A 20,772-nucleotide genomic window follows, 5' to 3' on the forward strand; every position below is an offset into this window, starting at 1 on the left:
ATGTTTTTTAACTTCGTATAAATGGGAACACAGCCACCATGTTCCACTGTTCCAGGTGCATTGTATTTCCCCTTTCTAATACCAATGAATGTAAGCTCCACAAAGGCAGTGATATTTTTTTGTCTCCTTTCTTCATTGTTCTATCTCCAGGACCAAGGAAAGCCTCTAGACATTGATGGCACTCAATTTGTTGAATGAATGAATAAAAGAATACAACAAAGATTCAGATTCGAAATGTATGAAAAGAAGAGTCTCTGTACAAGTTCATATGATGTCTTGGTTTAAGATACTAAGTTGTTTTGCTATTTTTTGGGATTGCACATTCATGTTATTGAATGGCCCTGTATAAGGCAAAAAAAGGTTTATTCATTCCAACAAAGTATTAAAAACTAGGTGAAGACTGTTTCCTTCATTTTAGCCCTAATAATTGTTTCACATAAGTGGATTTCCTCCTGGATATAATCTTCTCGCTTGCCTTTTAGGAACACTATGGCTCTCTGAAAGGCCTTACCCTCAGCTGGATTGGGGATGGGAACAACATTTTGCATTCTATCATGATGAGTGCTGCAAAATTTGGGATGCACCTTCAGGCGGCTACTCCAAAGGTAGGGAAAATCTCTTTGTTGAGACTAACTCTCTCTTAAATCATCCCAGATGCAATTACCTAGTGAAAACAAACCTCTCTTCCATTCAAGGCAAGCACAGGTGAGGCCACGAAATTTAGTTTACATTACCAACCTTACTATTACAGCTATCTGGCCTCTTGAGTGCCCAATTTCCCATCTCTACCCTAAGAGATAATCTTGGCTGATGCCTTTCATCCTGTGAGTCTTTTTTAAAAGCCTGTCTGAATTATCCCTTTGAATGCCCTAAAACCAGCCATTATGATGACTGGCATCCTTTTGCATTGCTACCACAAAGACTGAAGAAAGCAATGAAATCCAGACAGCATACAACTCCCAAGGCATGGAGAGGATGTTGTCATTTTCTAATACTGCAATTTAGTAGAAAAATGTCAATCTAATGTGAAGGGCACAATGATGGCATCTACATCAGTTTAGTGCTTCAAACTCAACTCCAGGAGCCCTTTAGCTTTTTAAATCTGAGTCCTTCATGGCTGTGACAGTGCCCTCCATATACTTCCTACCCTGCCGCTAATCTCACACAGAATGCAGGGGAAGCATGACTTCTTTCATAGGTCCAAAGTAACCCTTTTGATATGTAAGAAGCTTGTAACAGTAGCTGCCTCTGAGAAGGGGAACTGGGAGGTTCAAGGACAGAGAAAGGAGGGAGACTTTATTTTCATGGTATATCGTTTTACATGGTTTGAATTTCTTTTTTTTTTTTACATGGTTTGAATTTCTTAACGTGCAAATGTTTTACCTACATAATGACATAAATCTGTAAGTAAATACACCCAAATAAAAAAGTGTAGATCTCCCAGGAGAAGCCCTCTGTTAAGATACCCCCAGCCTCATACAAAATAAATAGGCCTTTTAGAGGGTAAAAAATAACCCTACAAGAGACTCATACACAAACCAGTCCTGAAGGATCCCCACAGAACCTGTTAAATACCCCATTGCTACTGGATATTTCCCCCATAATATTTCTGATTGGCTACTAATATCCTATCAGGAGTCTTGGAAGGGAAAACTCTCCAAAACAGAAACCATTTCAGAAACAAAGTAAAAGATAGAACTGGCTCTCTTATTAAGAGATGAGTATTCACACTTAATGTGCACTAGTGTGCTTCTAACCAGGCATGTGTTTGCTGTTTGTACTCAGTGTGAGGGTTCACTTGGATAAGCTAAGATATCCAGAGGGGAATGTGTGAGGCCTAAAAATTACTCCCTGCTTCTGTTTTTGAGTTTGAGATGTTTATTTGCCAATCACCAGGAACATGAGTCACACAATGTGGATTAATGGCTGAATTTCTCCAATAGGACATATCCAAATTCCCAAGGCTTTTTTGCCCTCTTCACCCCTTCCTGCACCACTGTCTTGGGCCAGGTTCCCCACAAGGCGACCCTGTGATGAGGATTTGTGTACAGGGGACTTATTAAAGAAGTACTCCAAAGGGAGACGGACAGAGTAAGGGAAGAATCTAAGCAAGAGGGCCATTTATAGTGACTAACCTATCCCGTTTGCCCAAGACTGAGGACTTTCCAGGGACATTGGACCATCATTGCTAAAAGTGGGAGACTGCCAGGCAAACTATAGGATTTGCTCACTCTAATGCCATGTTGGGCACTATCCCACAGAAGGAAGCTTCCGCCTGATCCCATGGGTGAGCTCGGGAGTGTAACTTATGCCCCAGCATTGTCTCAACCCAAGCAAGGAAGGTGGGCTTTCATCCTTTGAATCGGTCATTGGTCAAGGGCAGCAGGGGGAGGGAGAGTGGCAAATGCCCTGGTGATTTTGGCAGGGCACGCAGCTGAGAAGCCAGAGCGCTGTCTTCCGAAGAAGGGCTGCAAGTGCTGTTCCAAGCCTACTGAAATGGGGAGAGGGGGGAAAGCTGTAAAAAGGGATCCTAGGATGGCATTTGGGTACAGCACCAGCATCGTCTGCTGCATCCTGCCGAAGAAAAAGAAAACAAAATGCTTTTCCCCAGTGTTCTTGCTGAACCAGTTTGAGTCAATGCGCCCCACTGCTTTCGTTTGCAAGGGCTGCCATGACAAATTGCCACAAACTGGGGGGCTTACAACAACACAAATGTATTACTTCACAGTTCTGGAGGCTAGAAGTCCAAAATCAAGATGGTGGCAGTGCCATGCTCTCTGAAGCCTCCAGGAGACGATCCTTCCTAGTCTCTCTCCCCACAGCCCCAGGCTTCCTTGGCTTGTGGCTGCATCCCTCCAGACTCTGCCTCCATGTTCTTTCCTTTATGTTCTCCGTACAGATGCCCCTCTTCTTATGAGGACGTCAGTCATGTTAAATTTAGGTCCACCCTAATCCATCTGCAAAGACCCTCCTCAAAAAGGTCACATTCTGAGGTTCTGACTGAGGATGAATTTTTGGAGGATATTGTTCTACCTAATACACTTGCCATAGAAGCAATGTCAGGCATGGACAATGGCATGTATTAGAAGCTGCCCGCTTATAGTCAACTTTGGGGACTCAGAGAGATCACTCTCTTTCCTTCAGCGTAAACTGAAATAAAGGGTCAGATCTGACACGCGCTTAAGGCGGTTCCTGTTCACATTATGGAAAGAGCGCACACTCTGGCTATAATTCTAATTTGAAGAAAGGCTCTGTATTAATGCAAACTATTATTGTATTTAGTTTTTACAGATAAAGCGTATATTAACAATAATTGTTCCCTGCTAGAAGATGTTTCTGGAAAGGCTTTATTCTGTCAGAGAACTATATGATTTAAACATTTCATTGCATGTCAAAGATGTTTTATTAACACCAAAGGAAAAAAATTCTAATATTACAAAGTGATTTCAGTATTGTTCTCATGCAGAAACTCATTTAAATGATAAAGAGTACTAAAACTTGGCTAAATTTCGGTGGGAGTAAGAGTTTTAAAAAACCTTCAGGAAAGTCCGATAGTACAGAAGTTGTTCCATTAATTTATAAGTAGGCCTATTTCCTTTAAAGATAAAGCTAGGAGATTTATTGTAAATTTAAGAAGCCCTTGAGATGCCTGGGTGGCTCAGCCCCTCGGGCGTCTAACTTCAGCTCAGGTCACGAACTCACGGTTCATGGGTTCGAGCCCTATGTCGGGCTATGTGCTGACAGCTCAGAGCCTGGAGCCTGCTTCAGATTCTGTGTCTCACTCTCTCTCTGTCTCTGCCCCTCCCCCGCTCATGCTCTGTTTCTCTCTGTCTCAAAAATAAATAAACATAAAAAAAAATTTTTTTTAAAAAGAAGCCCTGAAGTTCCCAAGGCCATAATTAATCTATTTCCCCATTCTTCAGCCGAGAATAACTTACATGTTCGAGAAAACATAATTTTGTCCTTGATTGTAAAATTGCTCCATAAACTATTGATGGTAATGATTTTAACATTGTTCTAAGTGAATTTTAGACTGAACTGGGTTTGTTAATCACCTTCTTCCTCTGGTTTTAAGATTTATGTAAAAGCCAATGAGTGATTTCGTATTGAAGGCTGAGCTGTGAGTAAAGAATTCTTCTTTGTATTCTCAGTCATGGCCCGGTGCGTGCAAGGTTGGGTGATTTTCTAATTCCCAAACCTCTCTGTTGGTTCTCTAAGTACTTATTGATTCCTTCTGTAAGAATGATTATATGTAAGGAGTATAAAACCTGCTGTCTAAAGGGAAGGCTAAATTTTCAGGGCAGGAGGCACACGGGGTATTGGCTAAGTCTCTTCATTTATGTTTACCAGTATGAATGGTCACGATATTAGTTACTAAATCAGCCAAGCCTTATTAATTACCTTCCCCAAATCCTGATAAGAAAAACCTCCAGAATTTATGGGTATTGAGGGGGTTAATAGCTTCTAAAATGTCTGCAGCCATCATCATCAACATCATGCGTAGCTGCTTTCACGAATTCTGTAATGAGAGAAGGAACTACGGTAGACAATTATGTGCAAATAGAAACCGGTTTCAAATGAATAAACCTTAACGTGCCTGCTGCAGGTTGAGGTACTCAGGAGTAGACTCTGAGACAGAGTCTCAGACAGAGTTTAGTGTACAGGGTATTTATTAGGACATGCTCTGGAGATCAACACCTGCCGAAGGGCAGGGAAGGAAGCAGGAATGGGCAGGGGAAGAAGCCGAGCTGCAGGGCAGGCCCAACAGCAGCCTCCTCTGGCCTTACTGAGACTTCTAGATCTGAGATGGCCATTTAGAGCTGCTCTCAAGTTGGGAGGAGGGAGGAGGGTTTCCATCCCCTCCCGTCAATCAGTCATTGAATGAAGGTCGCCCCCGAAGGGTATGTGACCTTGGATGAGTCCGCTATCTGCAGCTGAGGCGGTGCCCCAAGAGGGCTGACGGCTGAAAGCCACCTTCTGGCAGCACACCCAGCAGCTGGGGGAATAGGTCCTTTATTCATGAAGCGGGGATCCGAGTGGCATATCACAGTGTGCACCACAATGCTCTGCTGAGAATCTATAAAAACCAGCTCATAAGAAGTGCTAAGATTTGAGGAAAATGAGAAGGATGGAGGGGGCGGTGAGAATAATTGTGGTGTTCGGACTGAAAAGACCTCCATACGGAGGGTCTAGAGGTGAGGCTGGGCTAGAGGTTTGATGAAAGAGTAGCTGACATGTTCCAATGAAGACACCCAGGAGGGGACGGGGGCGGGGGGTGTTCAAGGGTGAAAGGCTGAGATGGCAGAAAAGGGCAAGACATGTACAGGGATAACAATAAGATTGGCTTTCCTGCAGCAAGATGTTGAGGAGAATTAAAAGAGACAGAAACAGGGAATGTTGGGGTTGGGGTGGGGGGAGCCTTGATACTCTTAATCAGCTTTGACTTCAGAAACAAGTAGTAAACATTGCAGGCTTCAGAGAAAACAATTCTTGCTGCTGTGTACAAAGCAGATGGGAGGGTGAGGAGGGAGGAAGCAGAGTATCTGTGGGGTCTAGAATAGCCCGGGGGGCTTTAGTGCCCCCGCAATGTCCCCTCACCTGGAGTTGAGACTAGGCTAAGTAAGCAAAGCTCTTAGGGTGCGCCATTTGTCCCCGCAAAGACCCTGACAGGCCTGCTCAGACTTTGTGTCCCAGGCACCTCGCTTGTCTCACCCAAGCCCCGACCCTGCTCTCGCCAAACCGTCCCATTCACATATATTTGAGCAAAAGTAGTGTACTTGCTGTGTAAATGCCACTTCTAAGCACGCGCCCTGCACTCAGAACACTTGCTAGTGAGTACAGAAGAATAAGGGGTGTGCACTTGGCCTGTTAGTGCCTCGCTGGGGTGCTCTGGGAATGTTCTTCTGAGGTGGAAGTATTTGAGCTGAGACCCGAAAGCGTTTATCCATAAGAAATGAGTGGGGAAAAGCACTCCAGAAGAAAAAGCATTAAAAAAAAAAACCCACACAGCTCAAAGTGGAAAGACTGAGATAAAATTTCATTAGCATAATTGGTAGAATTATGTATACGATCCTCTTAGGCTATTAGAGGAACAAGAAGAGGCACTACCAAGAGCTGGAAAGCGCCACGCCCTGTTTATCTTGATAATTAAAGCTGCCAAAGATAATAAAAGGAAGACGGGTTACCTATTCAGTTTACCAATTTTTTTAAATTCCAAAAAGCACTATTAAGCTTTACATTCTAGATGTAAATTCTGCCGAATGCGCATTGAGCTACAACTTAAAGCAACAAAGGGAAGGAGAGCGAGAATATTGTTGAAAGGAAAATAACACACATATAAGACAGCCTAATACATTACAATTGCCTAACAAACGGTTGAATTCTTCCCCCTGCAGGGTTATGAGCCGGATCCCAGTGTAACCAAGCTGGCAGAGCAGTATGCCAAGGAGGTATGGTCCTTATATGTAAAGTTACAATCGCCTTTCTCTGCCCCAGTTGTTTAACTGGCACGCTTGTGTATGCTAGAACGGCACCAAGATGTCGCTGACGCACGATCCCTTGGAAGCGGCTCGAGGAGGCAACGTGTTAATTACAGACACTTGGATAAGCATGGGACAAGAAGAGGAGAAGAAAAAGCGGCTCCAGGCTTTCCAAGGTTACCAGGTTACAATGAAGGTACAAATTGATGCCTCTCGGAAGGTTCATTAATTCCATTCAGAAAGGCCAGCACCATCTAATCACTCATTCACTCTGGGGAGGGCAGACTGTTCTTTCATTCCCTGTAAAGGACTCGCTGACTGTATCCTCCAGGGATTTCCCTCCTCCTGAAGATTAGCTATGTCCTTTGGAAAGACACTTCTGTCCTGGGTGAAGGAATCTGAAACCCAGGCAGAAGGAAGAAGCAAGCTTTTCCCTCTCACAGCAACGGAGGCACGGAGGCATTTTCTCTAGAGACACTGTTACTTCTTGTCGCATGCAGTTTCTTCGGATTTCTCCTCTAAGAGAAGCGGCATAATTATGTTCTTCAGGCTAGTCCTTGCCTCTAGTAGTTAAGGACTCTCAAGTCCAGTTTGGTTTTGCTTACTCCTTCCAGGGCATTCCCAGGGGGATCCTATCTAATCTGATGCCTTTCATTAATATCTGAAGCAGGGCTTCTCAATCTTGAAAATGCCTCAGAATTGCCTGGAGCTGTTAATACAGAGAGAGCAGGACCCCATTCCCCAGGGGGTTCTGAGTTAGTAGGTCAGAGTTGGGACCCAAGAACTGGCATCTGGACCGAGTTCCCCCGTGATACTGCTCCAGGGTCACACTTTGCGAACCACTGTTTTGGAGGAATACTCTACAAGGCAAGTGGACATTGGGATTTTGTCAGCAGAGCAACTAGTCTGTTTTGGTAGAGAAAGGGGTTGAGCAGTTGCAATAGGTATTTTATTGACAAAGCAATATATAAATATAAATATTTAAATGTTTTTATTTATTTTTGAGACAGAGAGAGACAGCATGAGCAGGGGAGGGGCAGAGAGAGGGGGAGACACAGAATCCGAAGCAGACTCCAGGTTCTGAGCTGTCAGCACAGAGCCTGACGCAGGGCTCGAACTCACAGACTGTGAGATCATGACCTGAGCTGAAGTCAGACACTTAACTGACTGAACCACCCAGGTGCCCCAGCAATATATAAATATAGAAGCTCCTTATTTATCCATGTCAATAGAATGAAGTTTGAAAAATAAAAAGTGAAAACGTCTTTCCTTCATTCCTTTAAGTGACTATTTCCAGAGGTAGCCGCTGTTCAACAATTTCATGTGCCTCTTTGCAGACCTTTTCTGTGCATTTAAAAAAATATATTTTTTAAGTAGGCTCCACACCCAGCACAGGGCCCAATCAATGAGGGGCTTGAACTCACAATTCTGAGATCAAGACCTGAGCTGAGATCAAGAGTTGGATGCTTAAGGGGTGTCTGGGTGGCCCAGCTGGTTAAGTGTCCGATTTTGGCTCAGGTCATGTTCTCACGGCTCGTGAGTTTGAGCCCCGTGTCGGGCTCTGTGCTGACAGCTCAGAGCCTGGAGCCTGATTCGGATTCTGTGTCTCCCTCTCTGTCTGCCCCTTCACTGGCTCACACTCTGTCTCTCTCTCTCCTTCAAAAATAAATAAACATTAAAAAAAAAAGTCGGATGCTTAACCAACTGAGTCATCCAGGCTTTTAAAAATTAAAAAAAAAAATTTCCTGCGTATTTATATATGCCTACACACACACACACACACACACACACACACACACACACACCCCTACTGATTTCTCATAAAAGGCATATTAGATATATTATTCTTACTTTTTCCACTTGACAAATTTTCTTGTCCATTTATTTAAACAATTTTCATTCTTTTTAGTGGCTGCATAAAATTCCAAAGTATGAGTGGACCATGATTTATGTTGATAAACTAGGCTATTTCCAATTATCCCAACTACAAACAATGCTGCAATGTATATCCTTATACAGATTTCTTCGTTCAGGTATTATTGGAGAATAGATCCCTGGAAAAAGAATTTCTAGGTAAAGAGGTATATACTTTAAAAAATATGATAAATGCTGCTAAATAGCCATCCAAGAAGAATCGATAATTTATACTCTCTGCACTCTTTCCATCCTTAGTTGTTACATACATTTTTTCATTTTTACAATCTATATCTCATGCTTTTAGAATTTTGCATTTCCCTGATTACTAATGAAGTTAAACATCTTTTCACGTTTATTGGCCATTTCCATGTGTTTTTCTATAAACTGTTATCGTATCCTTTGCCCATTTCCTATTTGTTTTTACCATTTTGTTATTGGTTATAGGAATTATTTATATATTATGGTGAATCCTTTGTCATATATGTGGCAAACAGGTAAACAGGTTCATGGAGAAATTCTAAATTCCTTGTGGTTTACCTCGCACTTGCCTTGACCAGCCTTAGGCATTTTTGTGGTGCTGGGACTGCAGGCTTGAAGAACATTCATCCCACTGATGTATGACTGGTTCAAATGTTATTCGTTTTCCATGTTCCTCTGCCATTACTTTAGAAATTCAGAAGGTTCTGAACCTAGAATAAGTATGGGAAGTAAAACAAAATTTTAGTATACAGGCAGTAATTTTGAGGTAAGAAATTATGAGGGAATGCAGTTTTGAATCTGTACGTGAACAATGGAAATGGCTGGGGAAATGCAGCTTTCAGGAATTAGTGGCTGGAGAAAATTAAAACTGTTAGGACTTTTGCATTAAGGAAACATCTAGTGCATACTACCCATAATCCTGCTTTGTGCACTCCTATCTCAGCATTCTTTTTCAAAGGTGTTTTAATTAGTGATGAAGTATGCTTCAGCTGCTAAAATCCATAACTTGGAGATGAGCTCAAAATAGAACACAGTCCCTTAAGGGCGACTTTTAAAATACATTGGGAGTGTAATGGGTGACTTTTGCTATCAGCCACATATTGTACCAACAGGGCTCTTTACTGAAATGTCCGCAATCCCTCTAGACAGAGAACCATAAAACGAGTGAGTGGTTTAATTTGGAGTGATGATCTCCCAAATCAAAGAAAATGACGATAAAATTCCCTACGTTGAAAGTACCATTTACGTTTCCCTTCCCTTCCGTGCCTTGAGGTTAAACCATCACTCTGCCCCTTTGTCTCTGCCTTTGCATTTGGTCTCTGACTCAGTGCCATATGTATATCTAAATACTGAAGAAGACAGGGGCACCTGGGTGGCTCAGTTGGTTAAGGGTATGAGTCTTGATTTTGGCTCAGGTCATGATCTCACGGTTCCTGAGTTCCAGCCCCACATCGAGCTCTGTGCTGGTGGCGCGGAGCCTGCTTGGGATTCTCTCACTCTCCCTCTCTCTCTGCCCCTCCCCTGCTCGTGTTCTCTCCCCCTCTCTCAAAATAAATAAATAAACTTTAAAATAAATAAATGACAAGACAAATTTGATAGCCACGTATTATAGTCAAAACACGGTCTTATCCCATCTCTTCTTTAGACTGCTAAAGTTGCTGCCTCTGACTGGACATTTTTACACTGCTTGCCCAGAAAGCCAGAAGAAGTGGATGATGAAGTGTTTTATTCTCCACGATCACTAGTATTCCCAGAGGCTGAAAACAGGAAGTGGACAATCATGGTAAGCAAGCAATAGGGAACAGAAGCTAAGAAGGGGTTCTCTGTGCCGCCCTAACTTGGTCATTCATGCCTTTTGGTAAGTAATTTGCAACCAAGATTATCCACCTACCTGACTTGCTCATATGGCATCTATTTTTTTCCCCAGGAAGTTCATAATAGATTATTATTGCTTATTAGCATTTTTATTGCATTTTTAATGGTGTACAATTGATCTCCTTCCAAACAGATTTTAATAAAAATTCTGACTGCTCTTGATCAGCCTGAACACCAGCCACCATTGCCTGCCAACCATTATACTGTATAATTCTTATTTTACAATCCCCTTGTTAATGTTTACAGAAGCCTCTAATTCAGTCCCTGGCACAAAATGGGCATTCAAAGAAATCTTATTTCCTCCTCTTCTCTTTCTTCCTTTCATGAGTTACCTAGATAATTGTTTGGGTTCTCTACTTGACTTGGCCACATGGATATATTTGTTTTAGGTATTGAACTTTTCTACAATTGCAACAAAACTAATCTTAGAAAACACTGGTCCCTTTAACAGAAGTTTCATCTTCATTACTGCTATTCAAGGAAATATTAACCCCAAATCTCTGCATTACAATACTGTAAACTTCACCTTCTTCTCTGGAAAACTGATCTCAATTACTGGGGTCTCACTGGCAAATAGAGTCCACTTTAGGAAAGATAAAAAGGTAATACAGGAATTTATTAAAAGACATTTAGCAGTGCCCAGAAGCTCTGGGGAAAGAAGGTGCAGTGAATCGTTCTCAGATACCACATATTCAGAAACAACACAGGCAAGACAACTGCCCAGCAACATTGTGGTTTTTTAGTAGCTAACCACCACTGACACAGCCACCCCAAAGCGGGGCACCTAAGGGCCCTGAAACGAAATGCCAAACACTCCATTATAGCCGCCCCAGCTGAACCAGATACCCCCATCTGCATACAGAGCAGAAGATCCAATGTCCCAGAGGATGGCTTCCATTGCACATTGCACCCTTATGGCTCTAAGACTTGAGTAGATACAGTTGGGTGGCATGCCTGCACCTTAGTTTCTGGGAAATGTAGTTTTTATTTTTTTTTATTTTTTATTTTTTTCAATATATGAAGTTTATTGTCAAATTGGTTTCCATACAACACCCAGTGCTCATCCCAAAAGGTGCCCTCCTCAATACCCATCACCCACCCCCCATCAGCCCTCAGTTTGTTCTCAGTTTTTAAGAGTCTCTCATGCTTTGGCTCTCTTCCACTCTAACCTCTTTTTTTTTTTTTCCCTTCCCCTCCCCCATGGGTTTCTGTTAAGCTTCTCAGGATCCACATAAGAGTGAAACCATATGGTATCTGTCTTTCTCTGTATGGCTTATTTCACTTAGCATCACACTCTCCAGTTCCATCCATGTTGCTACAAAGGGCCATTGGGAAATGTAGTTTTTAGCCTTTAACCTCTGGAGTAGAGAAAAACAGGCTGGAAAAGACTACCCGGTAATTTTTTAACTGATCTATCAATGGGAATAGATAGGGTTATTGTGAGCATTAAAATAATACCTGTAAAGCATTTAGTATCATATCTAATACACTATAAATTTATTATAATTATTATCGTCAACATCATCCTCATTGTTGACCTAATACAGTGACCAGCAGAGATTCGAACTCCACTGTGGCTGCTTAAAAGCCAATTATGACTCCCTTTGCAATGGAAAGTTATGGATCAGGCCTAAATTTGTCATATCTAATAAGAGGGATGTTTTTTTTTTTTTACCGTACCTTCCAGCTTGCCACCTCAGGACACTAGCTTTGGCCAAAATGGCAATTGCTATGTAATCTAGACCAGTGCTTTTAAAGCTTTAATATCCATTTGAATCACCTAGGGATCTCGTTAAAGTGCAGATTCAGATTCAGCCAGCCCGAGATGGGGCCCAAGATTCAGCATTCCTAACAAGCACCAAGGTCATGCAGATGCTGCTGTCCTGGGGCCCACATTTCGAGTAGCAAAGAACTACACAAAAGAAAATGTTAGCTCTCCAACCGTACACGTCAGGAAGAGACATGGCAAGAAATGTTTTCCAAGCTCTAGTCTTTCTCAGAAGATGATTGAAGTTACAAAGATAAATCAACCTAAATCTGTTAAAATATGACCTCTGTAGAAATTCAGTGGGGAAAAAAAAACTAAAAGAAAGGTTTCTAAAATATCATTTATGGAGATGCTCTGCACTTCTGCATTTTTGAAGAGCTTATTAAACCGCATCTTGAAATTGAATTCACTTTAAAGCTTTTGTTTAAAAATTTTTAATGTTTATTTATTTTTGAGAGAGATTGAGAGACAGAACATGAGTAGGGGAAGAGCAGAGAGAGGGAGACACAGAATCCGAAGCAGGATCTGGGCTCCGAGCTGTCAGCACAGAGCCCAACATGGGGCTCAAACTCTCGAACCGTGAGATCATGACCTGAGCTGAAGTCAGATGCTTAACCAACAGAGCCACCCAGGCGCCCCTAAATTGAATTTACTTAAAAAAAATTAAATACGTCTGTATTCACATGGTTGAAATGCTTACAAAGACACACACACACACACACACACACACACACACACACAAAGTGAAATCTCATGCCTACCTATTTTCCATCCATCTAAGTGCTACCACCATCTCTCCATATCCCACCTTCCTGAAGTGCCACTATCATTAGGGGAAAATAAATTTTATTTATTTTTTTTTAAATATAGTTTATTGTCAAATTGGTTTCCATACAACGCCCAGTGCTCATCCCAACAAGTGCCCTCCTCAATGCCCATCACCCGCTGGGAAAATACATTTTAAAGCAAACAAGAGGCATAGCCATGTTAAAATGAACACAGAGCATCTAAAATAGAAAGAATACTCACCTGGGAGTGAGGAGACTTGCACCCTGGCTGCATTCTTTATATACCATATACTTTATATACTTTATATAGTCTTTCATACTAGTCAGCTGTGCCAGCTTGGATAAGTATTACTTCTCTAGGTCATGATTTCCTCACGTATGAGATAAATAAATCAAGCTATACAGATGGCAACTGGTTTTTAATATTAGGTCCTTAATCTCACCAACAGGCTACTTGGAGTCCTATGTTCAGAAGATTCTAAGCCTGCCTGTGGTCTCAGAAAGAAAGGGGCGTAACTGACTCGTGAAACTTGACACGGAATCTGGAGGGGAGGTAGTGATACACATGCTGCACTCTTCATGCCTCTGAACTAGATGATTGCGGGCCCCACTGAGTGAAGTTCATTTTGGCAATCATATACTGGACATCTATTGTGTGTGCCAGTCCCTCCGCTGCACACTGGAGATTGTTTCAAAAATGAATAGTGGGCAGCCCCCACTCACCTGTATAGTTCATAGTAGTATGCCATGTTCAAGAGAGAGGAGATCCTAGAGATTGTCTAGTCTACATGCAAAGAAATTATTCTTAGATAGCTTATTTAGAATGGTGTTTGGGCTCAACACTGCTGAGATAGATTTCTCTGGGATGTTCTAAAGGCACAATACTTGTTTTCCTCTAGAACGTCCCTATCCTAAGCAGTAACCGCTAGGCACAGATGGCTATCTCAATTTAAATTTAAACTAATTACAATATAATACAATGTGGGTACCTGGGTGGCTCAGTCAGTTGAGCACCAGACTCTTAATTTTAGCTCAGGTCATGATCCCAGGGTTGTGGGAATGAACCCCATTTTGGGCTCCATGCTTAGCATGGAGCCTGCTTAAGATATTCTCTCTCTCTCTCTCTCTCTCTCTCTCTCTCTCTCTCTCTCTCTTCCTCCTCCTCTGCCCCTCTCCCCCCCCCTCTCTCTCTAAAAAATAAATAATAGGGTTGCCTGGGTGGCTAAGTCGGTTAAGCGCCTGACTCTTGATTTCTGCTCAGGTTATGAGCTCATGGTTCAGTGAGTTCGAACCCCGAGTCGGGCTCTTCATGCTGATTGTGCAGAGCCTGCTTGGGATTCCCTCTCTCTTACACTCTCTGCCCCTCCCCCACTTGTGCTCTTTCTGTCTCTCTCAAAATAAATAAACTTAAAAAAAATAATAAAAATGTAAATATAAAAAATAAAAATAAAATATAATACAATGTAAGAGTCAATTCCTCAGACATACTAATCACATTTGTGCTCAATAGCCACACAGGGCTGGCGGCTACAATATCTGTATTTGACAGCACAGATATAGAACATTTCCATCATTGCAGAACATTCTGCTGGACAGGACTCCTGTCTAGATAATGATTTCCACACACAATTTCATTTAAAATCAGGATGGAAGAAGAAAGGAAAAGTACAATCTAGCCTCAAGTTCTAACATGTCCACAATGACTGATGGCAGGTATATAACTAAATAGGGGGGGGGGGGGGCTTGTCCTAAAGCACACAGCATTTTTAAAGCAAATGCATACTCTTTCACTACTTACTTAGAGGAGCTTTTCAAGGTCCCCATGCTGGGTGATTTCCAGCCATGCTGTTCAGAACACTCCAGTAATCACATTGTTCTCTCCATAGTGCACAGGCCTTTGAATCCCTTTGTTTTGTTTTGTTTTGTTTTTAAATACACCCCCTCCTTCCCACAAAGCTTTTGTATTTTGCAATAATTAGTAAGGCTGTAGGACTCATAAAACGTCAGGTAGCTTTCTTCCTCTGCCTACAGCTTTTACTGTGGAGCTAAAGTAACCTAAAGGGACCAGGCAACAGAGTTGATGCTTCAAAGCACTGCCATCAGGACGGTCCTTAGATGCACAACACCCTTGCAAATGTAGTTCACAGTATTTTAGTCCTTTATTTCCACGTTCGGGGTGCCAGATCAAATACAGGACACCCAGTTAAATTGGAATTTTAGGTAAGCAACCAATAACTTTTTAGTATGGGTATATCCCGTGTAATATTTGGCACATACTTATAGTTTTTAAAAATGTTATTTTCTGAAATGCCTATTTAATAGTATTTATTTATTTATTTATTTATTTATTTAACCAAATCTGCCAACTCTACTCCAAGTTGACTTTCTAAAATTTGACATTTGAAAAGAAATTTGACATGTGCAATGACCATTAACAATAAAACAAAACCTGAGATGTGATCCTAGAAAGCCATAGAAAAGTGTAAAATATTTTACCTGGAAGATGTTTTTATCCCAGGGTTTGGCCTTCCTAGTTTCTTCTTGTCATTCAGATCCCGATGTCATTCATTTTACAAGGCCTTTCCTGGCCACCCACTCTTAAGAGGTTCTCCAGCCTCTTTTATCCCGTTTTTTATTTTATTTTCTAATGACATTTATCATGACTTGATATTTTCTTATTTGTTTGTTGCCTGTCCCCCTAATGAAAGTCCTTCATAAGAGCTTTTTTCTTATCTATATTCTTCATTATACCTAGAATGGTGCCTGACAGCCTAAATATGTGTTCAATACATTTTTTGTAGACTAAAGGCAGTACAGGGTATTGCTTCCAGAACAGACTTTGAAAATCAAATTAAAATTCTGGCTCTCTGTGTGATCTTGGACAGGTACCACAACTTCTCTAAGTCCAGTTTATCCGTATGGAAATGGAGATGAAAACAGACACAATTGCATCACTCAGGAAAAACCTACACCTTCCTCATCTGTATTTTATATGTCTTACCACCTCATGCAGTAGGGAAGGATATTAAATGGTATGATGCCAACATAAAGTAGTCAGTACAGGGCCCGACACATGGTAACTGCTCAATGAACACCTTTAAAATATAAGGCTTGCACTTCTGGTATAGGCTAGGGACACGTGGACACTATGGTCAACAGGAGATAGTAAGTACCTGTAAGGCAGTAAAACTACCTCCTAAGGGTGGAGTCAGAGAAACCTGGATCCGAACCCAGTTGTGTACTACCTGCTGTTTCCAGGATGGATTTCCCCACCCATAAATTATAACAACAGAAGCTACCTTAGAAGATTGTGGTATTAAATGAGATAATGCATCGACATTTCTCTCTAACTCACCTAGCAACACCTAGCACAGTGCCTGGCAAATATTTCTTAACTGACTAACACGTGATAAGGCACTTAGTCTGGTACATGGTAAGCACTCGATAAGCATTTGTCATGGTTGTTTCTGATACTATTACTACAGTCATTATGGAAGTTGGGGAGAGTAAAAGTGAACATTACCATTTGTGGGTGACAGCTTAATGGGAAGCTCTACCCTTGGTTATCAATATTCTTTTACGAGGACCCAGATTCAGGGAGACATTATTTGTTAGCTGAAACGATTTACTTTGATTACTCTACATCTGATTGATTCTAAACTTCTCTAGGTTACAAGTGACCAAACCACAGTGTAAACACTAGGATGAGAGGAATTATATTGCTCTAAAACCAGCCAATATCTAGGTTTCACTTATAACTGGAAAATCCAATCATGGCTACCACCATGGTATCTCATTCCAACTCTCTAACCCAGTAGTCCTGAAATGAGGCCCAAGTAAGCATGGTGTTTGTGCATATACTTGGGTCAGCCTGATCCCTCCTGACCTTCCAAATAAAAATAAATATTAGTTCTGAACTGTCCCTTTATCATTTTCTTGGGAAAACACACTTTAACCACAGGTCTTCAAAGCTGCAATCCAGTTCCTCTTCCCCAGGTCCCTAAACAGATTCTTGCTAATGTTTGCCCATTTCTTTCTTTCTCTTCCTTTGTTGTGTCATCCCAGGCTGTCATGGTGTCCCTGCTGACAGATTATTCACCTCAGCTCCAGAAGCCAAAGTTTTGATGCAGTGACGTTTGTCAAGAGAGAAGCAATGTCCTTCAGTGACCAAATGAGTCAGTTTATATGGAGGAAGGAGAAGAGAATCTAAGAAATAAACAAATCCTGATTCACAGTATAGGTGAATGATATGATATTGCTCTGCCATCGTGAAACCTTCCTGAAGGCCTTCATTTAAGGGCCAGTGCACTATAATACATGGATTGACTTGGTTTAAACTCTCTAATTCACAATTTCTGAGTTACATTGAGTATCATATTAATAGTCATATACATTTGCTTCAACTAAATATAAAATACTATGTTCATAATGCATAATGTCTAAGCCATTAAATGTAATCTATGCTTATTACCTTAATAAATTATCACCCACGCTAATTTATAAGTAAACATTTACCAGGCAGTCAGCCGCTGGTAGATCTGTGGGCTGTGTTTATATCCCTCAGGACCAACAAGGAAGCCAAATGATCAATCTTGCTGATGTAGTACAATTTTCAGGCAAATGAAGTAGACAGACATTCACTTATGGAGGCAAATGATGAAATTCTCAGAAAACAGTGATAACAGTGCCCAAACTCTGGAGTTTTTTCCAGGCATTTGTAGGAAGGAGGATTTCTCAGGAGAACACATTTCTTCTCTGTAACAAATACTTAATGTCAAAAGTCTGAAGAAGCCTTTGTGAACAAGTGGTAAAACCATGGAAACCTAGCTAGGAACATAAGATCCATTAGAGAGTGATATTTTCGTAGGTTCAAATTCCCCAGCAGGAGCGATTTAATTTTTTTCATGTTTCTGCTTATCATGCATATACTCACACCATACACTGGATAGGTCTATAAACTCACTGCTTGCCACATCTTAGTCAATTCTTTTCTCCCCAATTTCTGTTCTAGATAATAAAAATTTGCATCACTGGATTATTATAATGTAATTAAAGCTACATGCTTTTGTGGGTGACCCAAATATGTATTGTCCAATTATTATGATACAAATGGAAAATTTTTACTTAAAATGCTAAACAATGTAAATGGAACTGTAAGAAAATAATGTATTTTGCAGAAGACAAAAAAAAAAAAGTAACTATCTTTACATTCCACCTCCACTATTAGAAGAATGTTTCCAGGCTGGTTGACAGATACTCTTCAGCAGAGAGCTAAGACTTAAATGAGTAAGAGATGAATTACAAATTAGATTTGCAATGAAGATGCAATAAAACATTTTCAGGGAAAAAAAGCCTGGTAATGTTACAAGGGAAAAATCAAATTTTCTAATAAACGTCAAGGTTGACTTTCTCGTCTATGGTAATTTCTTGGGAACACTTAAGAAAGAAAGAGTGGAGTTTAATGGACTATCTTCTTTCAGCAGGGTATAGGAATGATTTAACCAGAAGCTGCCATGTGGATTGTGGAGGCTCTCCCTCAAACTGCCTACATACAAAGGCCATAATCCTGAGTATCCTTCCACTCTCTAAATGGTAGCCCATGGTAATGACTTCTCTTCTCTTTACTAGCTACTCTCTGAACTACATGGAAGGTATAATCTTCTTCCCTCAATCAGAACTTCTAATCATTTTCTTGTCAAAATGTAGTCACTTTACCTCAAAGAGCCCCAAAGCATTCTTTTTTGTGTGTGTACACACAATTTAACATCTTTCTCAACCCAAACTTGTAGGAATTTATTTGCTTTCTTACCTTTTAATCTTAAGAAGACATAATTTATAATATTAAGAATAATGCAAACAGGGAAGGTTGATTTAGCCTTAATTTTTCCAAAGCCACTTTTTTTTTCCTCACAGCAAATTTGTCATATATTATTTCCCACTGCCTTCTAAGGAAAGTAAATTCTGGTATTTCAAGGAACTTCTCTTTATTTTTCTCCCTGTATTGGTCATTTATTATGACTGCCATTGATGTGTTTATTTTTATTTTATTTTTATTTTTTTCATATTAAATATAATTTATCGTCAAATTGATTTCCATACGACACCCAGTGCTCATCCCAACAGGTGCCCTCCTCAATGCCCATCACCCGCTTTCCCCTCTCCCCTACCCCCCACCAACCCTCAGTTTGTTCTCAGTATTTAAGAGACCCTTATAGTTTTCCTCCCTCCCTCTCTGTAACTTTTTTCCCCTTCTCTCCCCCACCATGGTCTTCTGTTAAGTTTCTCAGGATCCACATATGAGTGAAAACATATGGTATCTTTCTCTGCCTGACTTATTTCACTTAGCATAATACCCTCCAGTTCCATCCATGTTGCTACAAATGGCCAGATTTCATTCTTTCTCATTGCCAGGTAGTATTCCATTGTATATATAAACCACATCTTCTTTATCCATTTGTCAGTTGATGGACATTTAGGCTCTTTCCATAATTTGGCTATTGTTGAGAGTACTGCTATAAACATTGGGATACAAGTGCCCCTATGCATCAGCACTCCTGTATCCCCTGGGTAAATTCCTAGCAGTGCTATTGCTGGGTCATAGGGTAGATCTATTTTTAATTTTTTGAGGAAGCTCCACACTGTTTTCCAGAGCGGCTGTACCAGTTTGCATTCCCACCAACAGTGCAAGAGGGTTCCCGTTTCTCCAATCCTCTCCAGCATCTATTGTCTCCTGATTTGTTCATTTTGGCCACTCTGACTGGCGTGAGGTGATACCTGAGTGTGGTTTTGATTTGTATTTCCCTGATGAGGAGCGACATTGAGCATCTTTTCATGTGCCTGTTGGCCATCGGGATGTCTTCTTTAGAGAAGTGTCTATTCATGTTTTCTGCCCATTTCTTCACTGGATTATTTGTTTTTTGGGTGTGGAGTTTGGTGAGTTCTTTATAGATTTTAGATACTAGCCCTTTGTCCGATATGTCATTTGCAAATATCTTTTCCCAATCCGTCGGTTGCCTTTTAGTTTTGTTGGTTGTTTCCTTTGCAGCGCAGAAGCTTTTTATCTTCATGAGGTCCCAATAGTTAATTTTTGCTTTTAATTCCCTTGCTTTTGGAGATATGTCGAGTAAGAAATTGCCGTGGCTGAGGTCGGAGAGGTTTTTTCCTGCTTTCTCCTCTAGGGTTTTGATGGTTTCCTGTCTCACATTCAGGTCCTTCATCCATTTTGAGTTTATTTTTGTGAATGGTGTAAGAAGTGGTCTAGTTTCATTCTTCTGCATGTTGTTGTCCTGTTCTCCCAGCACCATTTGTTAGACTGCCTTTTTTTCCATTGGATATTCTTTCCTGCTTTGTCAAAGATTAATTGGCCATACTTTGTCAAAGATTAATTGGCCATTTGTGGGTCCAATTCTGGAGTCTCTATTCTATTCCATTGGTCTATGTGTCTGTTTTTGTGCCAATACCACACTGTCTTGATGATTACAACTTTGTAGTAGAGGTTAAACTCTGGGATTGTGATGCCTCCTGCTTTGGTTTTCTTCTTTAATATTACTTTGGCTATTCAGGGTCTTTTGTGGTTCCATACAAATTTTAGGATTGCTTGTTCTAGCTTTGAGAAGAATGCTGGTGCAATTTTGATTGGGATTGCATTGAATGTGTAGATTGCTTTGGGTAGTATTGACATTTCAACAATATTTATTCTTCCAATCCATGAGCATGGAATGTTTTTCCATTTCTTTGTATCTTCTTCAATTTCCTTCATAAGCTTTCTATAGTTTTTAGCACACAGATCTTTCACATCTTTGGTTAGGTTTATTCCTAGGTATTTTATGATTCTTGGTGCAATTGTGAATGGGATCAGTTTCTTTATTTCTCTTTCTGTTGCTTCATTATTGGTGTATAAAAATGCAACCGATTTCTGTACATTAATTGTGTACCCTGCAACTTTGCTGAATTCATGTATCAGTTC

General features: G+C 40.8%; 1 protein-coding gene across 1 annotated transcript in view; it reads left to right on the top strand.

Annotated features, from left to right (window-relative positions):
• The window catches only part of OTC (ornithine transcarbamylase), a 62,071-nt gene extending 43,860 nt beyond the window's left edge, over positions 1–18,211 (top strand). Inside the window, exons 6-10 of the mRNA XM_043569930.1 lie at positions 483–605; positions 6,396–6,449; positions 6,526–6,675; positions 10,021–10,158; positions 16,872–18,211. Of these exons, the coding sequence (XP_043425865.1) occupies positions 483–605; positions 6,396–6,449; positions 6,526–6,675; positions 10,021–10,158; positions 16,872–16,931 (525 nt within the window). The 3' untranslated portion in view covers positions 16,932–18,211. The remainder of the gene's footprint in view (positions 1–482; positions 606–6,395; positions 6,450–6,525; positions 6,676–10,020; positions 10,159–16,871) is intronic.
• Positions 18,212–20,772: the final 2,561 nt, after the last annotated feature.

This window comes from Prionailurus bengalensis, chromosome X (assembly GCF_016509475.1).
Source record: "Prionailurus bengalensis isolate Pbe53 chromosome X, Fcat_Pben_1.1_paternal_pri, whole genome shotgun sequence".
Lineage (NCBI taxonomy): Eukaryota > Metazoa > Chordata > Mammalia > Carnivora > Felidae > Prionailurus > Prionailurus bengalensis.